This window comes from Aquarana catesbeiana, linkage group LG11, assembly GCF_042186555.1.
Source record: "Aquarana catesbeiana isolate 2022-GZ linkage group LG11, ASM4218655v1, whole genome shotgun sequence".
In the NCBI taxonomy this organism is placed as follows: Eukaryota; Metazoa; Chordata; class Amphibia; order Anura; family Ranidae; genus Aquarana; species Aquarana catesbeiana.
This window is the reverse complement of record NC_133334.1, coordinates 21,227,086-21,245,084: the sequence shown is the minus strand read 5'-3', so window position 1 is coordinate 21,245,084 and position 17,999 is coordinate 21,227,086. Positions and strand designations below refer to the sequence as shown.

Genomic DNA, 17,999 nt, shown 5'->3' with positions numbered 1-17,999 from the left:
TCCAGAGATTTACAACCACTTTAAATAAAAGTCATTAATGATTGGCTGGAGGTGTGCATGCACATCGATTTTATTGATAATCGGAGGTAAAAACACATTTTTGTTTAATGGGGAAAAACGAATGCTTTTACTGAGAGATGCCAAAAGATTCCATTGATCAGAGCAATCCAAGATGGCGAACTTCCAGAAATCGCTGCACTCCAGCTTTCTGAGATGGTTCTAATGCCGGCAGACTCTTCTTCAGTTCATCCTTCTTTCTGTTCCACCTGTGTTAGGCCTCCGAACCCGATTCCCTTTGGACCAAAGTTCTTAGCATAGCAAACTGGAAACAGAGAGATGGGGGGGGGGGGGATGGGGGTCATTACACAAGTTAATCGGTGAACATTTATGCTGTGGACCTCCAGCCTTATCTTTTTTTAACCTCACATTTGTAGCAGATCCTCTCCTGTGTTGAAACGAATTGCTCTCAATTCCTTCCTTGCAAACTCGGATCATCACACTATGAAGCTGCAGCTATTTTGTGCTCCCCCCCCCCCCCCCCCTTCATTTCCTGTCTGAATGACTTCAATCCTCATCAGTCCCCTCCCTCTGTACTGTCATTACTGACCACTCACAGCTATTAAGCGTTCTCCGCCATCAATCATTTTTGCTACTCATGTGTGAGCGTGATCGATATCTGGTGTCAGTCACTGTACTGCAGAAAATATGTAGTATGGCTGGAGATCCTCCAAAGTATATGGCACCTAATCCCTAGTATAAGCAAGGAGGGATAGAGAACAGGGCTTAAGTAAAAATATAAAGTTTTATTACAAAAATCAAAACATGAAATACATACACAGGTGTGTGAACAAACATATAACAGTTGGTACATACAAAAGGGGCCACAGGTGTTGAAGGGCCACAAAATTAGAACAGGCGATCAATCCCTACACGTTTCGCCAAAACATTGGCTTCTTCAGGGGAATGATATTGAAAACCTGTATATGTATGTGTCCCTGAAGAAGCCAGTGTTTTGGCGAAATGTGTAGGGATTGATCGTCTGTTCTAATTTTGTGGCCCTTCAACATCTGTGGCCACTTTTGTCTGTACCAACTGTTGTATGTTTGTTCACACACCTGTGTATGTATTTTATGTTTTGATTTTTGTAAAAATAAAACTCTTTATATTTTTACTTATTAGTAAAATATATACTTTATTTAGGCACCGCTATAATCCCAGTTCTCTATCCCTCCTTAGGCCCCTTTCACACTGGGGCGGTGGGGGGCGTCGGCGGTAAAAACCGAGCGCCCCCACCGCCGCTTTACCGTCATTTTAGCTGCGGTATTCGGCCGCTAGTGGTGTGGTTTTAACCCCCCGCTGGCGGCCGAAAAAGGGTTAAAACCGCTCGCATAGCGCCGCTACAGCGGCGGTATAGCCGCGCTGCCCCATTGATTTCAATGGGCAGGAGCGGTGAATACACCGCTCCTTCACCGCTCCAAAGATGCTGTTTGCAGGAGTTTTTTTTCTCTCCTGCCAGTGCACCACTTCAGTGTGAAAGCCCTCGGGCTTTCACACTGGAGAAACAGCAGTGGCAGTTTTAGGTCGGTTTGCAGGCGCTATTTTTAGCGCCATAACGCCTGCAAACCGCCCCAGTGTGAAAGGGGCCTTACTTCACTGTACTGCTGTTCTCAAGCATTATATGAAAGAACATATCCCAGGCATCCCTTTAATTGTGCATGCTCCTCCCTTCTGGCCACTAGGGGGTGCAGTCTTTATCTGTGCAATCTGCTGCTCAGTTGTCTTGATTATACTCAAGTCACGATCAGCACATTGCACAGCTAAAGTCTGCAGTACCCAATAGCAAGCAGGGATGCACATCTAACCAGGGGGAGAGGGAAACAAGGAAAGGTACAGTATATGTATAGATTGTATCTTAGTTTGTACAGGACCTTTTTAGATTTCTGGTTTTGCAGTGACTTTTCTGTGCAACCTACCTCTGGCCTGCCTAATGTTGTAAACACCTCGGTTTATGCTTCCTATGGCAAAGACTGTAATGGATTATTACACCAGTTCTGAACATATTATTTCTACTACAAATTTTCTAAACCTTCTGTAGGAAAATGCTTGGTGGTGTATGATAAACAGGCTGTTAACAGTCAAAAATGTCAGGTACAACATAACCTCATAAAATCTTATGGCCCATTGCCTTTCTGGGGCAGCGGTGTATAGTAACCAATCAGTTACTTGCCTCAACTTGTTCAGTTAAAGTGTTACTAAACCCACAACAGTAAAATCAGTCTGTATATGCAGTAAAGCATGCTCTGTTATACTCACTGCGGAACCTAAGGGGTTAATCCTCTGCATTGTGTAAAAATTCTGTTTTGATCCTGTCTTCTCTAATCCTCCCCTTCTTCCACTGTCCCCAGTCTATTTGCTGATAGAACAGAGACTTGGGGACAAGCTGCACATGCTCAGTTTGGTGTGTTATTGCCAGAGAGGGGTTTTTTGGGTTTTTTTGTGTCTTGGGAGGGTGCATTTGATCAGCACATGGCCAATCCGCACTGTCCAGACAGAGGGTCAGGGGTCCTGCAGCCTCATAGGATACTCATGGGGAGGATGAAAACTCCTCCTACAAGCTTTAACCAGACACTGATAGAAGTCACAAGACTGCTATATACTGCTGATGAGAAAAGGTATTTAGCAGTTTCTATTAACTAAAATAATTGCATTCCCGTGTTCTGTGTACTGTGGGAGATCAGATATAGTGAATGAAAGCTCCCGGGTTCAGTAACACTTTAAAGTGGTTATAAACCCTCCCTAGTGACTTTTAACTAGAGGTAAGCCTAGAATAAGGCTTACCTATAGGTAGTGGAAATATCTCCTAAACATGCGCCTTTTAGGAGATATTTCACTTGTAGTGCGCCGATGATGTAATCGGCGCATGCGCTGTGAAGAAACGGATCCCTGAGCCATTTCTTCCCCCAGCGTGTGCCGTTACTGACAGCTCCCGTGCGCATGCGCGGGAGTGATGTCACGCGGCTCGGGCCAGTCACAGAGCCAGAGTCCAGAGCCCCCCCCCAGAAGGAAGAGGGGCGATGCACAGGGGACAGCGATGGATTCATTTGCAGGTAAGGGTCCCATAATGGGCTAGTATGCGATGCATACTAGCCCATTATGCTTTTAATTTGCAGGGAGCAAAAGAGGAAGTAAAACCCATCAGGGTTTACTTCTTCTTTAAGTGGGCTTTGATGCCAGGGAGGCGCAGCTTGGCTTCTGTGTCATGTGACTACATGCAAGGTGGTCACATGATCGGGAGCCCATCCTGCTGGCTCACTATCAGAAGCTCGGTCAGTGTGCTGGGAGCACAACCTTCTGCTGCCATGGATGCGCATGTGCACCACTAGCTGTGCATTAAAGCCCGCCTTTCTTATATATGCATTACATGGTCGGCAAGAGGAGATAACGCCTCTGTGTCCCGAAAGTTTTGTGTTTCTACATTCTGATCCCTCATTATGATCAAACCTTTGCAGTAGATTTCTCCATCCTTCTCCGTCACAGTGGTGGAGTCCAGACTCTTCCCGCAGAACGCACAGCGGAAGCAAGTTTTATGCCAAGGCTGCAGAGAAAGGAACCACCGTTATGGTAAACATCCATTATCCTCGGGCGTACTGTCATTTATCACAGTCAAACACAATCCCCTGCGCTCAACAGTGGTGTGATGGCAATGGAAGAAGCCTGGAATTCCTATGGCTCCCAGTACATGCACAGGCCTTGCTGCCCTCCAAGGGTCAGGGGATACCCAACAGGAACACTGTAAAAGAATGAAAAGAGGACCAACCTTTGCGCATTAACCAAGTAATATTTATTAAAATCAAAAAGAAGGAAACATACTCACAAACAAGTGGATAGTAAAAACATATCAAAGTCCGCAATGGACAACAAGCAAGCGGGTCACCAGGACTGTCTCCCACACGCCAGAGGACCTTCCAGAAGGTTGACTCGTTTCGAAGAGAGATCCCCTCTTCCTCAAAGTCAAATTTTGTATGTTTCTTCTTTTTGATTTTAATAAATATTATAATTTATCAATGGGGTAAAGGCAGAAGTCGTCGTCCCCCCCCCCCAGGGTGACTCCCCAACAGGGACACAGACGGCCATAAAAACCTGAATATAGACTGAACTATTGAAGCGCCACTCCACATATGAAAGTCCACAGGGATATTTTAGCTAATTTTGCCAAAGAAAAGCCAAACTGTTTTCAGGGGTTGTCAAGATCACACTTTTTTCAGGGCTGAATGAGCTCAGGAAAGATCTAGACCAGATATTAGTCAAAAGTGTTGGTGATCTATTGCTGGCAGTCTTGTGGGGAGTCTTATAACGCATTTTAGGTAATCGGTGGAACTAAAGTTTCTTGAGCTCAGACCTGCAGAGAGGGGGTTTTTTACAACCCCAAAAGGCAGGGCCCTCAGTTCTGGAACCTTCACGATTACAACCAATGAAATAGACTTACCAATCCTCCACCCATAACTTTCTCAGCGGCGTAGACCGATTTCCCACATCTTTTGCACTTCTCTGTGGCACCGAACTTCTGCGTAAACTTGGAGGTGTGTGTGGTGGTCGGGGAGCCGCGGGATGGGTGGGTCCTGCAGAGACACAGATGGATTTGGATGCTGCTACAGAATTAGTTTGTTAAAGGGTCACTCTGCTCAAAACTGATCTTTGTTTGTATTAGATGCTTTAGGGTTGAACCACCTCATCCCTCAGGGAATCTATTGATTAGATCCCTCCAGTTCCTGAGTCTGTACACCTACTGTGCCTTTTATTAGGCGTTCCCACCATCCCTGTGCTGAGTTCCCAGGTCTGTACACCTGCTGTGCCCATTATAAGTTGTTCCCACCATCCCTGTGCTGAGTTCCTGGGTCTGTACACCCACTGTGCCCATTATGAGGGGTTCCCACCATCCCTGTGCTGAGTTCCAGGGTCTGTACACTTGCTGTGCCCATTATGAGGGGTTCCCACCATCCCTGTGCTGAGTTCCAGGGTCTGTACACCTGCTATGCCCATTATGAGGGGTTCCCACCATCCCTGTGCTGAATTCCAGGGTCTGTACACCCGCTGTGCCCATTATGAGGGGTTCCCACCATCCCTGTGCTGAGTTCCCAGGTCTGTACACCTGCTGTGCCCATTATGAGGGGCTCCCACCATTCTTGTACTGAGTTCCCGGGTCTGTACACCTGCTGTGCCCATTATGAGGTATGAAGATCAAGTCTATATTGGTCAAAGACCATTTTGTGTGTTTGGATGTACTTATAATTTTTACAAATATTCAGTAAACAATGTAAATAGTGAAGGGCAATAAGCCACAGTAACCAATCAGTATTAGTTGCATTCAAACTCAACCAGAAGTGATGAATTATGATTGGTTGCTGTCAACCCCAAGCACTAATCTATACCCAGTTGTATTGAATAATCCTCGGTGTATTTTTGGGATAAGATTACTTGATAACATTTTTTGGCAGTTTTATCTTCTGATAGTTGGAGGATGACAGGGACACCAAACCTCTATGTTTTTTTTTTATGGTACGTTACCCAGAATCCCACATCCCAACGACACATGGAACACCAGACATACCCGTGACGCAACTGACATACACACAGAAATCCTTTTCTGCATTCCAATCTCCACAGCCCTGACGAAGGTCTCTAAATCCCCCGAAACCCGTTGGGATGTTTTATTTTCTTCAAAGCCTAGACAGGTGTTACATTATTGGTTAAAATATCATACTCACTCAGCCACTTCGATGCCAAATCTCTCTCCGGTATCGGTGCTCAGGCAGCCAGCTCCTTGCCCGTACCCGTATCCCTTGGGGCCGTACTTCCGACCGTAGCAGGATTTGCAGTATATCTCGGACTCATGGGCTGCCACTGTGGTGCTGTCCAGGGCTTTCCTGCATACCACTGCAGAACAAGACGTTGGGTTATATAGGGGCTACTGATGCTGGAGGGAAGAGCTCCAGACAAACATAACTCCCCCCTCCACCCCCCCCCCCCCCACACTCCCACTCCCTGAAAACTAGTTGCGTATTCATTCAATTGTACATAAATCCAAAATCTATTTTCCATTATGTCACACTGTATACAATATTGTTATAATGTATGCAAAGCTAAAAACTTTTTGGGTTTAGCTATGGATTAGGAAAGCTTCCTATTTGTATTGAACTGCATCAGATTATTATGATTATTCAGTAGTATGCTGACATCTAGTGGAGGTTTTGGCCCACTACAATTTGTTTACTATTTATAGAACATAAACATTTTTGATGGGATTTTATTGGTGCCAAACAATAAGAGAGGTATATAATATTTGCATTTTATTGGTACATCATTAAAATCCAAATGTTAAAATATAACAACTGTCATTTTCGTGGTCAAAGAAGTGGTGTATTCACAAAAAGAGTTGGTAGCATTTTACACATTCCTCGACATGTTTCGCCATTCAAGGCTTCTTCAGGGGATTAGCGAACGGCTACTGCTCTGCATACTACATCAGAAAACAAAATATTCAATCAATGAAATAGTACATTATACATAACATATATTCATGGTACAGTTCTTTACACATAAAATATGTAAATCATTATTCACCCTGTGCAGCCAACCCATCAGTGGCGGCTGGAGCTCAACATTTTTTTTTTGGGGGGGGGGGGTGCGGGAAGGCAGCAACCTCCCCCCTCTCCCCATGGGATGGACAGGAAGGCGGCGATCCCCCCCCCATCCCCACCAGTCCTAAAGCTCCATGGCCAATCAGGGCTCAGGACCAGCTTCCTGATTGGCCAGGAGGAGAATCAGGAAGACAATAGCAAATAGTAGTTCGCTATTGTCACACAATTGGGGGGGGGGGGGTTTGGGGCACAGTGCTCTGCGCCCCGAGCCCACCCTTTTTTGAAGCCGATTGGGGGGGGCGCCCTAATCCCATGCTTATCCAATCTGCATGGAGTGGCTGGACAGGGTGAATAATGATATTTCGTTTTCTGATGTAGTATGCAGAGTAGTAGCCATTTGCTAATCCCTTGAAGAAGCCTTGAATGGCGAATGTCGGGAATGTGCAAAAGTGTTAAAGGCTAACTCCACCTTTTGCAAAAAAAAATAAATGGTGGACTCATTCAAATGTAAACAAGCCGTTACCAGCATAGGTGTGCGCAGCCTATTGCATTAGGGTGTGCACCCTAAAGCTCAAACACACAGGCCTTTCTTTGCAGCCTCAGCTGCACTGGACAGTGAATGAATAGGAAGTGCTCTGTGCTGAGCGGCTTCCTGTTCATTCACAAACTGAAGCCTAGTTCACTATGTTTCCGTTATGAACAAACACAGTCAGTGAGTGTGTTCACTGTTTTCATTTACAAAAGGAAGGCGCTGGTAAATTACATATTTACCAGCCCCTTCCCCCACACTCCATCCTGAAACATCCCCTGCAGCAGCTGGGGGGAGAGGAGAGGAGGAAAGCCAGCAGCACTGCGGGGCCAACAGGAGGAGAGGAGGGAAACCCAGGCAGCAGGGGGAATCGGCACCACACATAGTGATTAGGGTGTGCTCAGGCACACCTGGCACACCCCCTGCGCATGCCTATGGTTACCGGCTTGTGAAAGGATCTGGTCAGGCCGTTTTCAGTTTGATCAAATGCTTTTAAGGGCATCATAATGCTTATTATTTTTTTATTTATTTATTTGCATTTAATCCTGCAAATGACTGCACCAGTGGATGGTGGGTGCAGTGTCGGGCTCCTGCAGATTCTTCCTTCAACTGTATCAAGATGCTGGGCTTTCAGTAAGAGAGCTGTAGGAAGTTCTCAATGGACTACAGGCACGGTGATCACCACACTTGTGTTCTATTAAGAACTACAAGTCCGTCTGCCGTAGTTACAGATGGGACTTGAATGAAAAAAAAAACCTGGCAGGGGTTATAACCCTCCCTTACTCCAACCAAAAAAAAAAAAAAAAAAGAGTTCTACTTTAACTACTACTTCCCGCCTGTAGTATGTATCCATACGTCCTCAGGTTGAAGTAGTTATACCGGGGTCATGGCTGCAGATATGACCCTGGTATCCTTGTTTTTCATCCGGCAATGCTCTTTATTGTAGAAGCGAACCTTGTGGCTAAATAGCCGCTGGATCGCTTTTACATGCGGTGGAAGGGTTCCCCCCCCCCACCACTCGCTACCATTTACAGCCTTTCCAGACTCTCCTGTCCCAGGAGACTAAAGCCGGAGGTTCACTGGCTTACCATAGAGATGACGGAGGGCCGGAAGTTCCCTGATAATCTCTATGGTTCCGGTTCTATATTTCTGGACTCATTCAAATTTAAACAAGCGGTTACCGGCTTGTGAAGGGATCTGGCCAGGACGTTTTCTGGTCTGATCAAATGCTTTTAAGGGCAGCGAAGGTATCTAGGGTCTAATAGAACCCCAGATGTCTCAGCAAAGAGAACCTGTCACTGCCGTAGCATGGTTTAGTTTTTTACAAGGAAAGCAGAGTGATAGCAATGAGTCACTGAGTGCTCCATCTAGTGGCCAGTTTACACATCTCTGCATTTGATGCCATTACAAAAGTCACATCATGGTTTCGTTTTTTTTTTTTTTTTGCTTGGGTGATATTACAATATTTTGAATCTCTGGGATATCTGCACAATACCACTGCAATGGTCTTTCACTCCATCTGTCCAGCAAGCAGTATAAAGTATTCCAGGAATAGCCGCCCTTTATCCATCATCCATCCATACCTCCCAACTTTCCGAAATGGGAATGTATTAGCAAAAGTATGTAGGCATAGGACAAACCCCTGCCACGCCCCCTTAAAGGAGAATTGTATAAAAAAAAAAAAAAGATTGGTTAAACCCACAAGTGCTTTTTTACCACTACTGTTCCTTTATATTGGCTTTTGGTATATATTTACAAATGCAGCAATTTAGAAATTAGATAAAAGGATTAGCACTGAAAAACACATTTTGAAATATAAAAAGTGCATTTTATATACATCTATATAGATCGGACCAAAACGAGGGACAAATGAGGAGGAAAGAGGGACAGAGGGACATTGCTCCAAATCAGGGACAGTCCCTCGAAATCAGGGACAGTTGGGAGCTATGCATGCTATCACAAGGGATGTTGTTCATCAATTGTGATAGCAAAAAAAAGTGATTAAAAAAATGAAAGCGACGGTGTAAAAAAAAAAAAAAAAAAAAAAAAAAAAGTTAAGGGCCCCTATGTTTGTGTGCAAAGGCGAACGGATACGTCGATTGCGCATGCATATGTCAAAGGTTTTCGCACCACACATGTGAGGTATCGCCGCAAACGTTAGAGCGAGAGCAATAATTCTAGCACCAGAGCTCCTGTGTGACTCTAAACAGGTAACCTGTAAAGGCTTTTAAAGCGCCACCTAGGTACCATAGTTTGTCGCCATTCCATGGGCGTACGCAATTTTAAACTGTGACATGTTAGGTATCTATTTACATGGCGTAACATCAACTTTTTATATTTTACCAAAAAATTGGGTATTATATTATATTTTGTGCATTAAAAGTCATTAAAGTGGATTTAAAAAAAAAAATTTCATTTAAAAAACCACTGTGCAAATACTGCATGACATAAAAATTACAACGCCCACTATTTTATTCTCTAGGCCAGTGATGGCAAACCTTGGCACCCCAGATGTTCTGGAACTACATTTGCCATGATGCTCATGCACTCTGCAGTGTAGCTGAGTATCGTAAACATCTGGGGTGCCGAGGTTCGCCATTACTGCTCTAGGGCCTCTGCTTAAAAAAATGTTTGCGGGGGGTTCTAAGTAATTTTCTAGCAAAAAACTGCAGGTTTTTACATGTATGACAGAAATGTCAGAATTGGCCTGGGGGGGGGGGGGGTGTCAAGTCGTTAATGATAGGTGTAAGCAGTCCCAGGACAGGTTCTTCTAGTGCCCAGGGCAAGGATGCAGAACTGCCCCCCCCCCCCCCCTTAGAATGGGTTTACTGCCCTGTGCCTATTCTCTGTCCCCTTGCTCAACTGTGCGCAGGGCAGCTGCCCCTCTTGCCCACCCCCTTGTCCCAGCCCTGGGTGTAACCTGCCATTTTCAGCTCCGGTTCCATAAGCCGGTCTGATAAGTTTACTTATCCTGGACAGGTCTTCTCTGTAGATAATAGCGTCTCTAATATCTTGTCATTATTTTCGTCCCAACCGGTAATTGTGACTCATCGGCTGTGACAACCTCGCCATTTTTCTCCCCCTGGAACACGACGTACGGAAACTCTGATGGATAAAGGGCGGCTATTTCTGGAATACTTTAGACTGCTTGCTGGATAGATGGAGCGAAAGACCATTGCAGTGGTATTGTGCAGATATCCCAGAGACTCAAAATATTGCAATATCACCCAAGCAGCCCTGGCAAGAGATACGGGAGCTGATAGCAAAGACAGCCAAGAGAACGGAAAATATACAGTACATGCAGATTTTATCATAAGGCTCAGCTCGGGTCCCACAGGAGGGGTGCGATCAGATGATGGGACTTTTGTAATTGCATCAAATGCAGAGATGTGTAAACTGGCCACTAGATGGAGCACTCAGTGACTCATTGCTATCACTCTGCTTTCCTTGTAAAACTAAAGTTTAATCGGCTAATAATTTGCCTACAGATAATAAATGAAATATTCATACAAAATATTGTGCATACAGCTACTACATGGAAACAAAGCAAGCAGGGATGATTTAACATAAAAATCCCCAAATGTTTTAATACAATTTGTAAAAAAAAAAAAAAAAGTGAAAAGATCGTAAAGTATATGTGACTCCTTGCCTTGTAAAACAACACTGAGGAGCTTTTCAAGCGCTTTTGTGTTAAGAAAAGAAAAATTATTTCCATTAAAATCAATGAATGCTTTCACACTGGGGTGGTGTGCTGGCAGTGCTGTGAAAAAAAATCCTGCATGCAGCATCTTTAGAGCGCCTCTAAAACGCCCCTCTCCATTGAAATTAATAGGAAACGCCTGAAAAGCGCTTCAAAAGCGCCCCACAGCATTTTTGGTGCACCTCAAAAGCACTGCATTTTACTGGCAGTTTTGAAGCCGGCCTAAGTGATCACATTCCCTCTGTTCTCAGCTGCATAAGGAGCTCAGAGAGCTGGGGGAGCAGAAACAGCAGTACACTGATCTTCCCAGTGAATGGCTGTGCAGGGCGGCATGTCAGCAAAAGTCTGATCATCGGAAGGAGAGCAGGCTGAGTTCCCAACACAGCTGGAGAACTGACCACGCTGTGCTTTTCTGGGGTCAGTTTTGATAGGAAAGCAGAGGGACTGGCGGGAACACGCGTGATTTAACACAGAGGATGCAATACAAAGAGAAAAGGAGACTTGCTCATTACAATTACATGATACAACAATACAACAGGCACATATCAGGAAATAAAATGTTGGGGTTACATATTCTCTAAGGATTGAATTTGCACTTGCAACAGGGGGTCATGTGTATTTTCTGCACTTACTGCAGATGAAACACGGCTTGTGGAAGCTTCTGCTGTTACATTGTATCTCTTCAGCGTGGTAAACCGTCTTGCCGCAAGCTCCGCACTTGGCACCTCCACCCAAGTTTGGCATTGTTCAAAAATTAGAGTCTGAAAAAAAAAGTAAATGGAGTATTGTTATAGTAGATGTAAAGCCAGTTTCTAAAATATCATATGCCCAATGACCTTCAAAAGCTGCTTTCATTTTTTTTTTTTAAATCAGCAGCTATTATTAAAATAATCCCCGATGATCCTGCCCTGGAGGTCCTTGTTCAGGTACTTCCCATTATAGGGTGACAGCATTCTGTCCCTACCCCCCTGTTTTCCTGTGTTGCCACACTCTCACAAGCTCTCCTCATGGAGTCACGTTGTGACCATGCTGACACACATTACACTGACGTGACCCACTGGTTTCCTTCCTTCCTCTTTTTTTTTCTCTCTCTCCAATCTTTTTCTCTGTTTCTTTCTCCCATATTCTCTATATCTCTCTCTCAGCTTTATTGGCAGAAGCAAATACATTTTATCATTGCCAAACATGCTGACACACATTACACATCCTTTCCCTTTCCCCTTTCCTTCTTCCTTCCCTTCCTTTCCTTTCCTTCCATCTCTTCCTTCCCTTCCTTTCCTTCCCTTCTTACTTCCCTTCCTTTCCCTCCTTCCCTCCCTTCTTTCCATCCTTCCTTCCCTCCCCTTCTATCCTTCCTCCCCTTCTATCCATTCTCCCCTCCCCTTCTATCCTTCCTCCCCTCCCCTTCTATCCTTCCTCCCCTCCCCTTCTATTCTTCCTCCCCCTCTATCCTTCCCTCCCTGCCCTTCCTTCCTTCCTTCCTTCCTCCCCCTCTATCCTTCCCTCCTCTTCTCCCCTTCCTTCCCCTTCTATCCTTCCTCCCCTTCTATCCTTCCTTCCCCTTCTATCCTTCCTTCCCTTCTATCATTCCTCCCCTTCTATCCTTCCTTCCCTTCTATCCTTCCTTCCCCTTCTATCCTTCCTTCCCCTTCTATCCTTCCTTCCCCTTCTATCCTTCCTTCCCCTTCTATCCTTCCTTCCCTTCTATCATTCCTCCCCTTCTATCCTTCCTTCCTTACCTTCTATCCTTCCCTCACCTTCTATCCTTCCTTCCTTCCCTTCTATCCTTCCCTCCTCCCCTTCTATCCTTCCCTCCCTCCTCTTCTATCCTTCCTTCCTCCCTCCCCTTCCTTCCCCTTCTATCCTTCCTTCCCCTTCTATCCTTCCTTCCCTTCTATCATTCCTCCCCTTCTATCCTTCCTTCCCTTCTATCCTTCCTTCCCCTTCTATCCTTCCTTCCCCTTCTATCCTTCCTTCCCCTTCTATCCTTCCTTCCCCTTCTATCCTTCCTTCCCTTCTATCATTCCTCCCCTTCTATCCTTCCTTCCCCTTCTATCCTTCCTTCCCTTCTATCATTCCTCCCCTTCTATCCTTCCTTCCCTTCTATCCTTCCTTCCACTTCTATCCTTCCTTCCCCTTCTATCCTTCCTTCCCCTTCTATCCTTCCTTCCCCTTCTATCCTTCCTTCCCCTTCTATCCTTCCTTCCCCTTCTATCCTTCCTTCCCTTCTATCATTCCTCCCCTTCTATCCTTCCTTCCTTACCTTCTATCCTTCCCTCACCTTCTATCCTTCCTTCCTTCCCTTCTATCCTTCCCTCCTCCCCTTCTATCCTTCCCTCCCTCCTCTTCTATCCTTCCTTCCTCCCTCCCCTTCCTTCCCCTTCTATCCTTCCTTCCCCTTCTATCCTTCCTTCCCCTTCTATCCTTCCTCCTCTTCTATCCTTCCTCCCCTTTTATCCTTCCTTCTTTCAAATGACAAAGACAAAGATAGAAAAAAAAGCACTGTGGGTGATTTCCTGCTGGCTGCACAGTGGAAATCTTTTTATTTCCAGGGACACTTTGCCGCTGAGCAGATGCAATAAGAGTTTGTGCAATTCATTTTTTGTTGTTATTTTTAGCTTTTTTTTTTAATTATTATTCATTTTTTTCCTCAGTCTGTGTAATTATAGCTTTTTCTTGTTACTTCCACAATCACAGCTTTCTGTATTAAATGTTAGCAGCGGAGAAGGGCAAGGTGATATGAGAGGAAAACAATGAAACTGTGGAATTTGATACAGTCATTTAATTCTCATTTATATAAACATTTTGTAACATTTTAAAATGTGCTTGTCAATACCGGTAACATCGAATTGGAATCAGTAAAAAGCAGCGGTGCTATTTTTTGGGCTCTGGGAGAAATACATATAAGATTACATTCAAATAGCAGGTCTGGGTGAATTAAGTCAATGATGGGAAGAAAGAAAGATCTGACATTTTTTTCAGAATTTTTACACAAACATTTAAACACAAATCTAAGCTTTGGCGTTAGTTGTATGGTTACACGGAGGATTAGTGATAGGGTTACGGGGATGATCAGGGTTGGGGTTAGAGGGAGTTAGTGTGAAGGTTACAGGAAAGTCACTGTGAGGGTTAAAGAGAGGGTTAGAATTGGGGTTACAGGGAGTTAACATTAGGGTTGGGGCTAGAGGGTAGGTTAGTGTTAAGATTATATGAAGTGTTAGGTTTGGGGTTATAGGGTAGGGTAGTGTTGGGGGTTAAAGGTAGGATTATTGTTAGGGTTAGGGCAAGAGGGAGTGTTAGTTGTATAATTACAGGGAGAGTTAAAGTTGGGTGTATAGGGAAGGTTAGTGTTGAGGTAACAGGGAGGGTTAATTTTAGGATAGAGTTTAGAGGGAAGGTTAGTATTATGATCACAGAAAGGGTTAGGATTGGGGTTATAGAGTAGGTTAGTGTTGAGGTTAAAGGAAGGGTCAATATTAGGGTTGGGGTTAGAGGGAGGGTTAGTATTATGATCATAGGAAGGGTGAGGGTTAGGGTTATAGAGTAGGTTAGTGTTGAGGTTAAAGGAAGGGTTAACATTAGGGTTGGGGTTAGAGGGAGGGTTAGTATTATGATTATGGGAAGGGTGAGGGTTGGGGTTATAGAGTAGGTTAGTGTTGAGGGTACAGGGAGGGTTAATGTCAGGGTTGGGGTTAGAGGGAGGGTTGGTATTATGATTATGGGAAGGATTAGTGTTGGGTTTAGATAGTAGGTTAGTGTTGAGGTTACAGGGAAGTTTAATGTTAGGGTTAGTGTTGGGGTGAAAGAGAGGGTTAGGGTTGGGTTTACAAGGAGGTTTAGTGTTGGGGTTGAGATTACAAGGAGGGTTAATCTTGGAGCTAGAGGGAGGGTTAGTATGATTACAGGAAGGCTTGCGGACGATACTAGGCTAAGCAGGGCAATAACTTCTCTACAGGATGTGGAAACCTTGCAAGAAGATCTGAACAAATTAATGGGGTGGGCAACTACATGGCAAATGAGGTTTAATGTGGAAAAATGTAAAATAATGCATCTGGGTGGCAAAAATATGAATGCAATCTATACACTGGGGGGAGAACCTCTGGGGGAATCTAGGATGGAAAAGGACCTGGGGGTCCTAGTAGATGATAGGCTCAGCAATGGCATGCTTTGTTTTACAAAGCAAACAGAATATTGGTATTAAAAAGGGGATCAACTTAAGAGATAAAACAACAATTCTCCCACTCTCCAAGACTCTGGTCCGGCTGCACCTGGAGTATGCTGTCCAGTTCTGGGCACCAGTCCTCAGGAAGGATGTACTGGAAATGGAGCGAGTACAAAGAAGGGCAACAAAGCTAATAAAGGGTCTGGAGGATATTAGTTATGAGGAAAGGTTGCGAGCTCTGAACTTATTCTCTCTGGAGAAGAGACGCTTGAGAGGGGATATGATTTCAATTTATAAATACTGTACTGGTGACCCCACAATAGGGATAAAACTTTTTCGCAGAAGGGAGTTTAACAAGACTCGTGGTCACTCATTAAAATTAGAAGAAAAGAGGTTTAACCTTAAACTACGTAGAGGGTTCTTTACTGTAAGAGCGGCAAGGATGTGGAATTCCCTTCCACAGGTGGTGGTCTCAGTGGGGGGCATCGATAGTTTCAAAAAACTATTAGATAAGCACCTGAACGACCGCAACATACAGGGATATACAATGTAATACTGAAATATAATCACACACATGGGTTGGACTTGATGGACTTGTGCCTTTTTTCAACCTCACCTACTATGTAACTATGTATGGCTTAGGGTAATAGGGAAGGTTAGTAATGTGGTTACAGGGAGGGTTAGTGTTAAGGTTGAGGTCACAGGGAGGGTTAATACTATGATTATAGGAAGGGTTAGGGTTTGGGGTTACAGGGAGGGTCAGTGTTGTTGTTGAGGTTGCGAGGAGGGCTAATGCTAGTGTTAGTGTTATAAGGATATTTATTCTTAGGGTTGGGAATAGTTGAAAGACTAGTATTATGATCACAGGGACAGTTAGGGTTGGGGTTATAGGGAAGGTTAGTGTAAGGGTTAGTATTGGGATTAGAGAGAGTTAACATTGGGGTTCAGCTTACAATGAGGGTTAATGTTGGGGTAATAGGGATATTCAATCTTAGGGGTGGGACTAGAGGAAGGGTTACAGTTGGGGGTTATAGATTATTTGAGGGTACAAAGAGAGTTAGTGTTGGGGCTGGAGGGTTGGGGATAATTGAAGGACTAGTATTATGATCACAGGGAGAGTTAGGGTTGGGGTTATAGGGAAGGTTAGTGTAAGGGTTAGTATTGGGATTACAGAGAGTTAACATTGGGGTTCAGCTTACAATGAGGGTTAATGTTGGGGTAATAGGGATATTCAATCTTAGGGGTGGGACTAGAGGAAGGGTTACAGTTGGGGGTTATAGATTATTTGAGGGTACAAAGAGAGTTAGTGTTGGGGCTGGAGGGTTGGGGATAATTGAAGGACTAGTATTATGATCACAGGGAGAGTTAGGGTTGGGGTTATAGGGAAGGATAGTGTAAGGTTTAGTATTAGGGTTACAGGGAGAGTTAGGGCTGGGGTTATAGGAAAGGATAGTGTAAGGGTTAGTATTAGGGTTACAGGGAGCGTTAGGGTTGGGGTTATAGGGAAGGTTAGTGTAAGGGTTAGTATTAGGGTTACAGGGAGCGTTAGGGTTGGGGTTATAGGGAAGGTTAGTGTAAGGGTTAGTATTAGGGTTACAGGGAGCGTTAGGGTTGGGGTTATAGGGAAGGTTAGTGTAAGGGTTAGTATTAGGGTTACAGGGAGCGTTAGGGTTGGGGTTATAGGGAAGGTTAGTGTAAGGGTTAGTATTATGATCACAGGGATAGTTAGGGTTGGGGTTATAGGGAAGGTTAGTGTAAGGGTTAGTATTAGGGTTACAGGGAGAGTTAATGTTGTGGGTTCAGCTTACAATGAGGGTTAGTGTTGGAGTTATAGGGATATTCAGTCTTAGGAGTTGGGACTAGAGGAAGGGTTAGAATTGGGGTTATGGAGAAGGTTAATGTTGGGGATACAAAGAGAGCTAGTGTTAGGGTTAAAGTTGGGGCTCAGCTTACAGAAAGGGTTAATGTTAGGGTTAGTATTGGTGTTACGGGGAGAGTTAATGTTGTGTTGGGGTTAGAGGGAGGGTTAATGTTGGGGTTACAGAGAAAATTAGTGTGATCCAGCAGCGATCTTTCAGGCAATAAATCCTAATGCACCGACCGCAGCATCTTTTAAGATGAGCACCGCAGATGACATCAGAAATCTGTGGGATTTAAGCGTCTTCTCAGTATCAAAAACCAGCATCTCCTCCAGGTGCAAAAAAAAACTTCCAAGAACAATTCATAAGAACTTGTCCCAGTCCTGAGAATGGTGGCCGGTGGTACTTCTTTAGTCTTGGTAAGGGGGACTCACCTGTCCTGCGGAGCGCTTCTCTGGTGGCGTCTCAGGGAGTGTAAGGTCTGTCCGCACTCCGGGACCCTTTAAATTCCCCAGAAAGATCTTTCCCTGGGTGATGATTGATGCTGAGGAACATCTCTGAAATCAGACGGCTGAAAATAGCTCCTGAGCAGTCCCTGGACTTTTTCCTAATACCACGATAGGGATGGATAACAATGTGTTCTGGAATTCCACTCAGGATCACAGCTTTCCAGTCTGCATCTCATATTACTCAGACCAACGCACCCTGCCCCAAACCGCACAGGAAATCCCTACAGCGAGGAAAGAGTTAATATTATCCTATAGCAACGCAGCTGTTTTGGGCATTCGGTGGAACGTAGAATGTAATCAAATTCTTTAAAGCTAAAAGTTTAATCTGCTTATATTTTGCCTTCCCTGGTTCCTCCCTCCTCACCAACGTGGTAATGAAAATGTGAACCTATTTCCAACCAACTTCAATACTGGGCACTTTCACCCCCTTCCTGCCCAGGCCAATTTTTAGCTTTCAGCTGTCACACTTTGAATGACAATTGCGCGGTCGCGCTACATTGTATTCATATGAATTTTTTATAATTTTTATTAGACAGATGGAGCTTTCTTTGGTGGGTTTTAATCAGCACTGGGTTTTTTTTTTTCTTGCTAAACAAACAAAA

General features: G+C 44.5%; 1 protein-coding gene across 1 annotated transcript; it reads right to left on the bottom strand.

Annotated features, from left to right (window-relative positions):
* Positions 1 to 46: 46 nt before the first annotated feature.
* CSRP3 (cysteine and glycine rich protein 3) lies at positions 47 to 17,486 on the bottom strand. Its single transcript, XM_073606039.1, has 6 exons — positions 17,323 to 17,486; positions 11,500 to 11,628; positions 5,766 to 5,934; positions 4,487 to 4,619; positions 3,502 to 3,595; positions 47 to 322 (listed from the first exon to the last, which is right to left on the bottom strand). Exons 2-6 carry the CDS (start codon positions 11,609 to 11,611, stop codon positions 246 to 248), a joined length of 585 nt encoding a protein of 194 aa, XP_073462140.1. The 5' UTR covers positions 11,612 to 11,628; positions 17,323 to 17,486; the 3' UTR covers positions 47 to 245.
* Positions 17,487 to 17,999: the final 513 nt, after the last annotated feature.